Here is a 14,695-nt window from a genome sequence, read left to right as displayed (position 1 = left end):
GACAAGATTTACAAGCAAGGTCAGGATGCCAATCATTAAATAATGTATAAGGGAAATGCTTCCAAACCATAAATGCTTTCTCATCCTTTGAAATTGTTTGCTGTGGGTGTCAGCATCTCCCAGAAGTATGACCATTCATTTATAAATATATTCATTACTCACACACTAAAAGCTTACATAAAATAGGCTTTAACACACTAAGCTTCTCTGCAGCATTTGTGAGTAACTGCCTCCATGTGAAGAAGGCACCTCAGGGTTTCACGAGTTAAAAAAAACTAAGAAATGTGCAGATTTCTAATTACTTTTGTGGGGACTAAAACAGAGGGACATCCTGTTGAATGCATGGCGAAGCAGATTTAAACCTATGCAGCATAGACATTTAGTCTGGTAATGAGCCCATCTTCTTTTCAAAGTCTCCCTGCAATCAAGGGGGCCCTTGTATAAACATTAATTTAGTTTTTCTCACTTCCTCTACCTTATACTAAAACACTCAAAACATCCTTCCGGTGGCAACAGTACCATGAAAACTGAGATTATTCTTGGAATGCTGCTCAAAAAAAGTTAATTGAACAAAAAATTGACTATTTTACTTCAAAGAAGCTGACGAAAAAGCTCCCACCTGGAGATACAGGAACAGAAGTTCCCCTCTGTTCACTGCAGTTATCTTATGGTTTAGATATAGATTAGCATCAACCAACCAAGATCTTTCCAGTCGTTTTGAAAAATGTGTTTCCTCTCTCTTTTGGCGGGCCAAGATGCATTAAATTGGAAGAGAGAAGTAACAGGCTTATCTGGCTGTCGGTTGAGTCTTATCAATCCAAAGCTCTGAATCTTTCAACCGACTGTGAGCCTGCTTCCTCCTGCATGGCTGTTTTAAAAGTAGTCTGAAGGCACCTCTCTCTCCTGTGTCAGTTTACACAGCAGCCGTTTGCAGGAAGCGGCCAAACACCCCCGGCTAGGATTTATAGACTTTCTATAAATCCTCAAAAAAAGATAAATGAATCTCAACAAAACTAGACAGCAATGAATGTGACGTCCAGTTAGCTGAGTAATATCCTGCAAGACACGTTCCAAACACATTGGACTAAGGCCTTCAAAAAAGCCTTTTGTTCCAACAAGGTGTTCAACAAGCCTTTTGTTCCTGAATACTGTCTGACCTTGGACACAAAAAATCAAATGGTGCATTATTTGTGTGCTGACTGCTGACAGCCCAAGGCTGCACACACATCTTCACTGCACCAGTCCCCAGCCAATTAGGTAAGGCCAAATGCATTCATGTAACATCTGTGGATACAATGTGAACATAATCTGTCGCATAAGAAAAGATTTTCCTCCAAAGACTGACACTGTCTTATGCATTTGTCATATCTGAATAATGATGCAGATTCAAAGAGGTCTGCAGTCAGAATAGGACAAAAATGCAGCTTTCTGTAAATGAAATCCTAAATTCTACCAGCAGGTTGTAAACCTGTTCTGTCACGGCTTCCTCTGAACTCTTTTCAAACGGTGTGTGGACTGAGGTGAAAAACACGGGATTAGGGGCATCCTCTGGAGAATAACTTGAATAACAGGGAACTGTTTGAAACGTGGGGAAAATAAAGAATTGTGAGTGGTAAACAGGGAAGAAAGCACTGCAGAGGTAAGAATGGTATTAAGAAATAAATTGGTGGGAACAAACATGAAGAGAAAAATGCAAAGGAAACAAACAGAAAGAGACGGTGTGAGAAGAAGCAGCAGGGTGTGCAGCCAAGTCCTCTCTTCGATCAGTGGCCCTGGCTTCATGCCAGTGAATCGCTGTCCATGAGGAGGTAAATCATTTTCTGCCTGAGAAAGAAACAGGGAAAAATGATTGCTGGGGCTCTGCCACAGCCAGCTTGGAATTGCTTTATTCCCAAAGATGGGAATCCCCAGTCGGCCAAGAATAAATGAAACAGTTGGTGAGAAAAAGTGAAAAAACTCATCAATATTCAAGAAAGTCTGGTGTAGTGCCACAGTCAGTCAACAGAAATACAAGCTCTGACTTGTAGCAACATGGATGTAAAAAACAAAATGTTTTGGTATTTTATATCTAAATTGATGTAAAAATAGATATTCTCTGATTTATTCCCCCCCCAAAATTTTTTTTTAATTAGCTGCCCACAGAGCATTGCATCTCCAACCTACACCCATCTTCCCAGTAACACACCCTCTTATTTGCCTCATTCCCACAGTGAAAGACCATAAAACTGTGTTGCCAAGCTTAGGGCTTAAGGAAGGCTTAAGACAAGCACAGGAAGGAAATTTGTGGGTATAATTCTATTTGCAGTTTACTTTATTGTTCCTTCCAGCATTCAGGATCACATCTTGCTAATGTGGCCTTAACTAGCTTGAACATTAGGCCATGAAAAGGTGAACAAAGCATGGGGCTTTGGCTTTGCAGGACTATTTGTCAGTCAATGAGATAAGCAGGCCAATTTAGGTCCCCTGGAGGAAAGAACTGAAGATACCTGCAATAAGAGTCAAAAGGTCATCGCAGGAAAATCTGTAGCAATCGACTAACTTGTCTTCCAGAAAACTGCAGTGCTGGGAAAACTCTCAGCTGTTATGCCAGAACTGTTTCAGGCAGCAAAAGTAAAACTCTTGGTAATAAATTTACTTTTCAGCTGATGGGTGACAGATGATAATGAAGACATACTTTTTTTCCCCACCTCCACAGACTGCAGTCTCCCCCACCTCTGGCTTTGCTGAAAAAGATTAACAGCAGCTTTCATCTCTTGCAGTGCATTTTCACTTTGCTCCTCAGACACCGCTCCAGGTATTCTACTGTACATTCCTCTGTGAGGCTGAAGAGGAGCTGGAATAACTTCACATCCTCAATACACATGTTGAACTCCGATTCACCTACTATCCCACCCACGTCTTCCCTTGGAAACCTCGAGCTGCTGCGCTCAGGGCATGCAATGCTCTCTTGGCAAGCAAGTTATCACAGACTGAGTGACGTTTCCTGTCTGGGTTCACCACACAGTGGGAAAAGGATATTTCATGCACAAAAGACAAATGAGCAATGTGAAACAATTCCTCAATCAAATATATCCCCTTAACTTTATGCTTAACACAACTTAAGACCATGACAAGTGTGGGAGAGACAGAGGGGTAAAAGTCAGCATACTTCTGCTCCACTTCTCTGCTTCATTAATCACTTTCTGCCATGCTAATACACCTTGCGATTATTTATTTGCACTTCTTCACACAGAGGCTATCACAACAAACAGGCCCGCAGGCTGCTATGAACATTTGGGGGTGATTAATCAGCGTGCTGTCAGTAGAGACAGAACGCAGGGGGAGGGGATTTCTAACACGTGTTTCTTAATCTTTTATCTATATTCTAGTCAACAGGCAACCCAATAAAAACTAGAGGGGGTCCAAGTCGGGTGAAATAAGCTGTACTATCAGGAAGATGGCCAGGATAGCAGATGTAAGAGTAGTGGATGAAGTGATAAATAAAAGGCGGAAATAAGTATTTGGGTCAGGCAGAATCAATAAACACATCATGGAATCCTGATCTTGGAGCATGGGAAATGTGTTTACAGCTTCCTTATTCAAATTAAGCAGTTTATTCCATATCACGCACTCATAAAGTCTAGCCCAGAAATGCACGCATCTACACTTACCGGACTACATTGAGCGTGTGGGGATAAAGGGATTTTGCAAGCACACTGCAGCTGGCTCTCATGACTGGGTCGTGAACTGATTACAGGCTGTAATCCTCTCCGTTCAAGACGGAATGCGTAAAGAAAGTAGAGACAGAAACAGAAGAGATAAACCCTCATTGCAGCGTTTAATTTGATGTGGAGGTTTTGCACGTGTCTAAACAAAACTGGACATGAAGAGGTGGGGCACAATATCCCACAGAATAACTCTTAATCTTTATAATTCTCCATTAAGACACATATCATGGTGCAAATACGACAAGTGACATGCAATAGAAGCATAATATTTCCCCAGTGTCTGTAGCTTATTATGTATTAATTGCATCAGTTCACAGTAAGGCCAGATATTAATTTAGTACATTTGCACATGATAATCTCTCTATAGTACATTTTACTGGCTTCATCACTGTCATCGGTTCTTCTTTTTAAATCAATGTAACTGCATCTTGAACCATTTCAACCCCTCAGCCTTCATACCAGTAGATTGAGAATAAAATAAAAAGTATGATCACAATGAAGTGATTCAGCTTTCTGGATAATGAGGCAGTAGTCGCACTACCTGTCCTGAAAATCACCAATCCTCAGTGGTGATCTGAGTCTCCATTTATGAAAGGCTGAGGCCAAACAATTAACATGCAGGAAGACGAGGGATTGCACATGTGTGTTTCTGAAAAAATAAAATAAAATAAAGCTCTTGCATTTGGGGAAATCAACTTGCTACTGTTGATTAGGCATCTATTAGTTACTCATACTGAATGGAAGGCCATGGTGGGGCTGAGCATTGAGGAGCAGTGAAGCCTGAAAAGCCCCACCAGGAGCCATCTTTGTTTCTTTGAATTGTAACACATAAAGACAGCTCATGGGAGCTTATGAGGCTCTTTTCTACAACTCTGCACACATAGGTCATAAAATTCCCTGCCACCAGCAACTGCAATTGACTCCTTCTTATTGCACTATGTCTCACCCACTACGTGGAAGTGACTGCAGTTGTAATGACAAACATAATAGACTCCATTTGCATGACACCTTTCACTGAGGGGCACTAAAGAGGTTTAGATGGCATCCCTGAGCCCACACAGACATGATACATAATACCCATTCAAAAGGCTGGGGGAAAGAGAAATTTCATAGTCTAGCATGACAACTAAACACTAATGTGCTGATCATGGAGTCCCATGGGCAGCCATCAGGGCTGTTATTCAGTTAAACAAGGAATGATCATCGTGAGTCCAAAAGGGATTGATGCTGAGGGCAAGACACTTCCTGCCCACATTCAACTAATCACATACAATTTTGCCATTTTTTTTTTTTATTATTCCTACCACCACAATCCTGGTGGACATAACCAACCCAGAGTTAAGACACAAGCATACAGGACAGAAGCTTATGCTCCACATTTACTGATGTCTCTGTGTGTGATATGAATCTGTCAGGAATGAATGGTAGTGCTTTCCCTGCTCCCCACAGGGCTTAGCACACGTGGACCCAGGATGAGTGCACAGGTTTGAGTCAGCACTTCAGTTCATTGTTTGTAACCCCCTCCCTCTATGTTGCCCCCCTGCAGGCTATGTGAATGGACCAGACAGACTTCCTGACTCAGGGATTAATTTGGGGGAAGCAGGGGAAAAGGTATCAGGTTATCCCTCTCTGAGGCTGCGACAAACTCTCTGCTTCTCTTTTTTAACCTGTCTCTGGAGCTGTTTACCTCTCATAATGACAACCCCAAGTGCTTCTGCACTGTCTGTCATACCAGACCCCATCATCCTGTTTCTGCAGACGGCACAGCATCATTGCACCGTGTTATAAAATGCCAGGGAAGACACAGAGTCTCAGAGAACAGTTAGAGTGACTGATTTCAAGGGTAAATTGTTATAAGCAGGTTGTTCTCCAACTAAAAAAATCATAATGTCATTTTTAAGAGTTTTTTATGCACCATTCTTTCAGGAAGCATCAAGGATTACCTTAAAATAGACTCTCGTCACATCCACTGCATGTTAGATATTTGTTTTTATAGGTGATGAGCTCTGCTCCATCTGCAACAGACAAAACTTAGCCCAGGCACAAAGAAAATCTCCACGTGAAGTATAACATTTTTAAGATCATGGAAGCTGCTTTTCATCAGTTTCTGACTATTTCTTATTTCCAGATTAGACCTAGTAGGTAGCTGCAATTCAGTGCTGCTCTTCACATAATCTGAACACAGAATCTAAATCAGAATTTCTCATGAAATATTCAGCATCCAAGTCTCAGCGGCATACAATATATAGGAATCCCTCAGACCGAGAATGGTCCTCTCCATGCCAATGTTCAATACTGAAAAGATTGAATCTGTACCTTTATATCTAAAAACAATTTTGACTGCAACCTCAGAGCAATGTATGATTATGAGTCAGACGATGCACCCTTATGCTATTTACTGGTGGATGGGAGGACGCATGAGGGTAGAGCAATGTATCCACATGCAGTATATCCCTGAGGCTACAAGGCCAAGCTGGACCTCCATCAACACCTCAGCCTTGATGGCGCCTGACAGGGCTTGGGTTGATTCACACGTGGGTTTACAGGCTCCAGAGTTTTCATGGCCTCAGCTGGTGCTGCCACTGTCAGCCTCTGCACAGGGGCAGCCATTAGTCCCATCAGCCTGATTATGGCAGAAAATACCAGCTGGTGTTTTATCCACCAGCAAACAAAGACAAATACCACAGAGCAGCTCAACCATCCCAGCTACCACCCACTCAATACCTCTGATGAGCCATTCGCTGCCCTGGGCATGTGTTGCTCAGTTTCAACAGATTGATATGAATCAATTCTCATTTGCCAGTCTCTAGAGGTAGAGGCAGTATTAACATTTCAGCCCCACTGTGGCTATTTCCTCAAAATGGAGCCTGGATTTCTGCTGTATGTTATACATGCTATACAGTCTGCTCACACTCTTGCTTGGTGGAGGAATCCATCTCGCTGTAGGTTGACAACAAAACCATTAGCCTTTCACCTCCAGGGAGCAGACAGTCCAACTCTGACTGCACAGAACTGCACATTCCACAGAGCGGAAAAGAGAGTGACACACAAAGAAAGATAAATCGGAAGAGAGAGAAAAGAGAGAGAAAAACAGCCCATAGAGCAGAATCAAACACACAAACACGCACAAGAAGAGTATCACACGTCGAAGTGAACTCAGTGTTGACTTAGTACAACATAACTTACTTGACTCCCATGGTAGTGAATCCAATATTCTTCCCCACAGGCACAGACCTCCCACTCCTGATGCTCTCAGAGAGGAGCATCAGTCCAAGCTCTGCTTCTGAATGACAACATTTATAAGCACATTCATCCCAGACAGCCACTGCCTTGCTGTATCTTCATCCCCTGCTATGTGGGCCAGATCAGCTGCGCTCAGTAGACCCCTCTGCTCCCCGTAATCTATGCTGCCTGCTTGTCACTGACTGTGATGCCTGCTGTCAATCACAGCACAACCAACCAAACACAGCACTGTCCTGCTTTGTCTGTCTTGAGCCTCTCTGTGTGGCTCAGCCCTGCTGCTGTAGTTTAGGACTATTTCCCCAAGCTACCTTTACAAACAAACAGGATGAACTCAGTGGCCCTCATTAACAATCACACAATACATATGACTGAACAATCAGTAAGTTATTCAACATGTGTTATTGAAGCACTTGTGTTCCTACAGTACATCCACTTTGCAACATTCAGGAATCATTATTGAAGAGATGCTTGTCCCTCCCCCTGACTAAATTATAGTCCAGTGGAGGGGAGAGGAGTATTCCAACTTCCAGATTTCCAATCTACACTTTTGAAAGAAAAATCAGTCACATTTTACTCCCACAAGCTAATGACTTGTTTCTATGGTTACCCAGTGCAGCCTGGGGGATGAAGGGCAGAGTGAGTGTTGCTGACACAAAGGCAGGGTCTTGTGTGTGCAGGAAAACCAAGACTAAATGGCCCTACTGCCACAATTACAGGAGGATTCCAGTACAATCACAGTCATTACTGCGCAAACATTCACCTGGGCAGCAGCTGCAAGGCAGCCATGGGTGACCATAAAACCACTTCCTCCTGCCACTCCTCCAAGGACGCATTCCAGCAAACAGCTGTCCGCCCTGCCTTTGCAACAACCGCTCGTCTATATGTGCCCACCATTGTCTCCAAGGTACTCTATACTCTTCGATTCATCATTTCACTGTATCTTCAGAGTGAGTAAATCATCTAGCTCCAGGCAGTGTGAGGAAGCAAAATGACAGACTAGCACCCCTCCAAGCAAACACAAACAAGGGACCACCAATAAACCATGAAAACTGTCTCATGCTGCTGTGCAGAACTGAGCCCACTGATCAAAGTAGGCTGCAAACTGAGCAATGGACTCCCCTCAACAGCATGCACAAAGAAATCCCACGAGCCCAATTCCTAATAAACACACCGTCACAATCAGCAGGTGTTAATGGAACAGAAAGATGGGTAGAAGGATCTGGGAGGCGGCAGTCAGCCACACCACCTCACCCCCTGTTGTGAGCTCCGCCTGCTCTCATTACACAACTCTGTGTCAATACACTAATCATATGCTCTGTCACAAGGCAATCAGTGCTTAACGTGCAAGTCAGCTGAACACATGGCTCTAAATTCATTACCCCCCCGTAACACACTGTCGTAGCCTTGCACACATAATGATATGCAGACACACACTCTATCCAGTCAGAGCTTGACCTCTGACTCGTCCCATCTCCCTGCGACTGTATAGTTAGTCTAATTGCCAACTGGTCATTACTGACCCCGAGGTCGTCTTGGTTTCAGGCTATATTTCCCACAATTACCAGATAGAGGAAGCAAGAAAAAAGAGCAATTCAAGAGCAGTAATTTCACAAGTGGAAAGATGGATTCACTGAATGATCAGACAGTCTTTTATTTTCAACAAGCAGAAGCATCACAAGATGACTTTTGTATTTGGTGGAGATACTACTGAAATTCTTCAAAAGTCAATTATACAGTAACTACATGCACTTTGAGATTGTAAGGTTTTGTGCATGAGCACAGCTAAAGTTGTGGGAAGTAACCCCACAAAATGTGACAAAATCCCCTGTAGTATTCTCATGTTGGTATTCACTCTTGTTTTGAGTTGCTTAGTGGATTGGATGATTGCATTGTGGCCATTTTTACACTTTATTGATTTTATACGGTCTCAGGGACCTCAGTAGCACATGGAAGATCCATACATAGCCACACAACATTTCCTCCTCATGCTGGTCACCAGCCTGGTCACAGTATGTTGTGCAATGGCATCCTTTCCTTAAAGGATACCATTAAAGGAACAGCATACCAAGCTTATCCCACAATGGTGCTGGTCAGGACTGCAGGCAGGACTCTCCATCCTCTCCACTCCCAAATTCTGGCATTTCTCTATGATGATCTATGTGAGAGAGCATTATCATCCTGAATGATAAAATTAGGTCCCAGATTGTGACGATGTGAGATCACCACTGGCTTCAGAATCTCAGTCTAATATATATGTCTGTCAGTTAGGTGCCAATCAGGTACCAGTCATGCATCTGAGACTGGCACACACCTGGCAGCACTTGAATGTCGAATCAAGTGTAACACTAAACTGGGAATATTTCAGAGAACTTTGGCTCTATCCACACGTTTAGCTGTGTTGTTCATTCCACAGAAGCATGATCCTTGTAAGTTATACCTCGCTGTAAATGTGACTAGTCAGGTTTTCCAGTGATGTAGAATATATTACCACCTGGTAATTATCAAGCTGGAGAAATAACAGATCAAACACAAATATCCTTAACTTTTGTGCTAAATTTTGTTGAGTGAAATGTTTCTAAAAAATAATAAAGTACTGTTTTTAATATTGAAAAGTATCATGTTTTAAAAGGAATTAAGCTATTTGATAAAGTTATTAATAATAAATCTAAGAAAACGTATCCCTGTTTGGTTCATATTAGTTAAGATCTGCTGTTATCAAGCTGAGATTCTTTATTTTCAACTCAGTTGACATTGTAAATTAAACAAGTTAAATACTTCTTTAGGTTGTATGGATAACTTATTTTTCTAATGAAAACTTAAATGTCAGGTCTCTTTTGTTCATCAGTGCACTTCCTTCTCCTCAGCAGCTAAACCAGCTAGACTCTAGTTAATTGTATTCTAATTAAAATAACATTTCTGAGTGGAATAGTGTTGGTGAATGTCAGACAAGTGTCTAAGGAGCCTTCTCACTCCGCTGGGGTAAAAAAAAACTGCTGTTTGGTTATTCTGCTCCAACATCCTGGGCTATCAGGATTTACACATACATCCCACTAATTGAATCTTTGGAGAACAAAAAACGAATACTAATCAGTTATGAATATGACAGACATTAATTTTTATCCAATTCTCTTTTCTAAGTGAAGCACAAAGGCAGCAAAAGAAAACACAATTGATTGATTTGGCTCTTTTGTTTTCTTTTTCTTTTTCTTTTTTTTCTTTTTGGGGTGTTATATTTTAATCAACAATGACATTCATGACAAACAACAATATAATGATTATGATGAATATCGCTGTTGTAGGGAACAGCTTCAGAGGGTCAGGAAGTGGGTGTGTTTCAAATAAAGCATCTCCACCACCCGATTCCATAGCTGCAGATTGTGATGATGTTTAAGGCTGACCCATCATTACTGTATTTTTGAGGGCCAAATTAAACACAGCATTCTTGACAGCAATTTATCTTTGGGACAAAATGAAAGGTGGAACCCTCTCTACGCCCCCTCTGATCCACCGAGAGCAGCTACAGGGGAAAAAACAAACCCACCCTCCTCTTTTTAATCCTGCACTTGGCTCACACTGGATGCCAAGCTTTTCAGACTTTTCTATTTGAGCTAGCAGCCAAAATAAACATGAAAAACAATTAATCAGTGTCAGAAATTAACCCTATCTAGACAGCTTCCGCTATTCTGGGTTTAGGACAACAGGTCTTGGGACAGGAAAGCAAGAAGTAAGCTGCATATTTAGTGGAGGATCTGGATCATCCCCTTAGTCAAAGAAAGGGCCTCATGGTCCCTCTGATACATTCTGACCCTGTGAAAATTGGCAAGACAAACTTCATTTGGGCTTCTTGAAGAAAAGCATAGCTCCACACTGATCCCCCATGGGCTTTCTGTCACACTCCACAAGTCCCCTCACTGCTTGCCTCCAACTCCTGTGGTGCAGGGCTTCAACAGTCCTATGCATCATTCTTCAGCAGCTCGATTTTCACCAACATTCATTACAGCATAGCACTCTTTAGAGAAAAGAGACCAGGAATGTCTGCACTGACCAGCCTTCCAGGGAATCTATCAATGACAGTACTGCACATTTCAGTAGCCTGGATAGGGTGAAGGATTCTCCAGGGCAAAAACAACACCTGGGCCAAGCACTGCTAAGAAAGCCTCCCTAAGTCCCACATACACAAATGGTTTAACTGAACTAAAGAGCCCTTTAACAGCAGCAACAGCACCATTGGCAATAGCAGCTGCCTGGGACTCTGATGGGTTGTTTTAGGTCGAATAAGCAAAACAAAGAAAGAATAACTAAACATGAAATACTTCTGGACAATACTCAGCTTTAACCTAAGCCCCTTCGTGAGACACTCTTCCCTTCATATTAAATTATGAAAGTCTATTATTCATTCAAAGGCACTGGTGCCTGTAATTAAAGGTTCATTTAGTTCCATGATGTGTATCCTGAGGCATGCTGTAAGTCAAGCATAGCAAGAACAACATCTCTTCTCAATAGATACCCCACATGGAGGTTGACACCATAAACCATAACCCTCAGTAGGTATTTGAAGGCGAGTCTGTGCATATCTCTTCCTCATCTTTCTGCATCCACACCAACACAAACTGAAGCTTGCAGGTGTGCACGCAAACACATTTCACACCACCAGTGATTTGGAAGTACGGGGGTGCTGCTTACCTGATGAAGAATGAAGCTGCTGCAGATGAAGAAGGAGAAGGGGAGGTTGATGCACAGGTTACAGGTGCTGGGATTCCCGCTTGGATGGAGCCCCTCAGTCGGCAGGGCGTCAGGGTGCTGCCACTGCAACTGGTGGTGTTGGTCATGGTGGTGACAGCGGACTCCAAGGCTGTGCCATCCCTGTCTGCCTCCCCCTTTAAAGCTTGGGCCTGTAGCACATGGATACAGAGATAAAACCACAGTTTTCACAGCTCCTGCCCACCATCCTTCTACTCCATTTGCTTCCCCCTCTACATACTCCTTTGCCACAGATGGACGGGCAGCTGCTGCAGCCAGTAGTGGTTAGTGGCAGTCAGCAGTATCCAAAGCAAAGAGCTCCCCACAGAACAGCAAGGATGCTGCACCATTCATTGATTCTGGCAACACTCACGAGGTTGCTCTGGTTGTAGCATACTGTAATTAAGTTATAACCTACATTTAATTAGCAATTTAATCACAAGTGATTTACCTCACTCTGCACCCCATTATATCTATACTTCCATGGCTAATTTGGCATTCATACAGGATGAGTCAGAGTATCTGAGTTAGTTTCAAAGGGAGTAAAAACCTGTGAGCTGTGACCTGTGAGATTTGTTGTATAGCTTTAATGTTTTGGAGGTATGTGAATTGTGGTTACTGTAAATGGGCTTGCTGTGCTCTTGGTAACAGGAACAGGAGTAAACCGGGGTGAGCTGCATCTGTTTTAGCCCTTGGGCCAAAGAGGTGATTTACTCACTCTAAAAATACAAAGTTATAGTTGGTAAAGCACATGCATATCTACGTATTTGTTACATATGTCCTCCAGCAAGGCATCTAAAAACATTTACAACTACCAACAGCCAGTTTAGAGCAGTCAAACAAATTTTAACACTTTTACGAAGACTTTTTCTTTATTGTTGTTGTTGTAGTTTGAGAAATGCCTAAACTGGACTTTATTGTTTGTTTTGGTTGTTTGTTTTTACTTTTTCAGTATATAAGAGTTTGTTTGATATGAATTATTACTTATTCTAAATCCTCCACATCAAAGCTCTCATCCAACAATCCAGACACTGTGACAGAGGCACTGCAATATAAAAGAAAGATGCTGAAAAGGTCAAGGGTCTGGATTTAGTTTTCGTCTGGAATAACTTTAAAATTTGAACGCAATGCCAAAAAAATTCTACCATATTAATAGTTTAGCAAATACTTAATTGTGTTATATAGCATAAGTATCATGTTACGAATGCAGCCTGGATGCTAACAAGCAACAGAGGCACTAAACCTGTTCTGCTGGAGGTTGGGTTTTCTTTTCCTTGTAGGTTTCATTTTCATAGACATATCCAGTCTATTCTAGTAGAGATTTGCTTTGGTTTCCACTGTCTATAAACATTACAACAACAACAACAAAAGTGATGAATAGAATAGAATAGAATAGAATAGAATAGAATAGAATAGAGTGCTTTTATTGCAATTATATAACAAGATACAAAGAAATGAGCAGAACTCCAACAGAACCCTACTCTGTATGCAGAGTATGATGTGGGCCAGCAGCACCACTGCAGCGTCAACTCCTGTCTGATCTGTTGCATGATGTTTTTTCCAAAACAGGCAGCAACCATCACAAACTGAATATGTTTTTCTGTTTTTGTTTGTTTTTGTTTGGTTTTTTTGTTTTTTTCTTAGTGCGATGAGCTCCAAGCATTTGAAAAGGTTTCCAGCGACAACTGCAAATTTGAGATGATGAGATCTCTGGTGATTACCTCGTTGCATTTGAAAAGCATTTTTTTTATATAATATTTCTTGTGCAATCAGACAACTTTTCTGTTTTCATCATTGTGGAAAAGAATCTGGAAACAAAAATCTGTTTTTTATCCCATACAATCAACATTCAGTGTTTAATTCTGGTCATTAGAACACTCACCACACATTCAAAAAAGGTATAAAGATTATGATATGGTGTTAAAAGGACAAACACTAGAGATTAATGGAGATTAAAATCCAGCATGTAACAAACTAAGAATACATTTGTTCGAATGGAAGGTTGAAGCAAATCCCACATTTAGATGGAATTCACAGAAATCAGCTGAAGTATTGACTCCTTTAGGGTTTGACTGGTTGCACCAACGTACAAGAAGTGCAGAGCTAATTATACAAACCAAAAGCTGGTTCTGGGGCTGCACCTCAGCTGGAGTCACCAAACACACAAAGGGTTAATCCCCCACTGGAGCTACTTGTTTATTCTGCAGGACGATGATCAATAGCAGCTGACAAGAACAGGTTCTGTATGCTTTTAGCATCATAAATGAAAGAAATAAAGGCAAAAGTTTTCCTGAAAACATTTATAACACTGACACTTGAGCAATCGGTAATCAGCATTGACCTTGAATTGAGCACAACATAATGCTGCAGCTTCTGTGCCATTTGACAGGACATGTGTTATAAACATAGCTCAGGCCCTCTGCATATTTACCACCTCAGTGTTTGCAATAGATTCATGTTTGGCTACTAAAATAACATCCTCTCCAATCTTTTTATTAAGTGTGTGGCCTCCTACAAACTGCCATTTGTTAGCACAGACTGACAGCTGCACTATTTATTTGCCAAACCTGACAGGTGAATGCTCCACATCAGATTGTGAGGATATACTTACATTCCAACATTTACACAAGAGATTCTGCTCTTGCACTCTGGAGTGTTGCAACTGTTAGCTTTATAATGTAGCACAATGTGTGGCTATATTGAAGCATGGCTACAATATCCTCTCTCAGAAGAGTTTCACTGAGCAGCTGTCAAACAGTGGCCTGGTGGTGCATAGTCTTCATGAATTCCCATTTCCTCTTTTTGAGCTTGTTAGTGCCTTGTTTAAATGGTCTGGTTTTGCTCTCTTGAGACTTCATCATGGAGGCTAAGGGAGATATAAAGCTGTGGTGTGTGAAGTTATGACTTGAAACGCACACAATGTAAAATCTGGCTGCAAACTGCAATGAGCCAAATACAGATCCTCACGCAGCCGCCAGAGCGGAAAGCCTTGCACCATGCTGGTG

At 41.8% G+C, this 14,695-nt stretch overlaps 1 protein-coding gene across 2 annotated transcripts in view; it reads right to left on the bottom strand.

Annotated features, from left to right (window-relative positions):
- kif26ab (kinesin family member 26Ab) overlaps nucleotides 1–14,695 on the bottom strand; it is a 65,326-nt gene that overhangs the window by 21,676 nt on the left and 28,955 nt on the right. For both annotated transcript variants that reach the window (XM_041972525.1, XM_041972526.1), the window contains exon 4: nucleotides 11,634–11,842. In XM_041972525.1, coding sequence (XP_041828459.1) covers nucleotides 11,634–11,842 — 209 coding nt within the window. The remainder of the gene's footprint in view (nucleotides 1–11,633; nucleotides 11,843–14,695) is intronic.

Source organism: Melanotaenia boesemani, chromosome 20 (assembly GCF_017639745.1).
Source record: "Melanotaenia boesemani isolate fMelBoe1 chromosome 20, fMelBoe1.pri, whole genome shotgun sequence".
Taxonomy (NCBI): domain Eukaryota; kingdom Metazoa; phylum Chordata; class Actinopteri; order Atheriniformes; family Melanotaeniidae; genus Melanotaenia; species Melanotaenia boesemani.
Note: the sequence above shows the minus strand (reverse complement) of the source record. Positions and strands in the feature narration are given on the sequence as shown.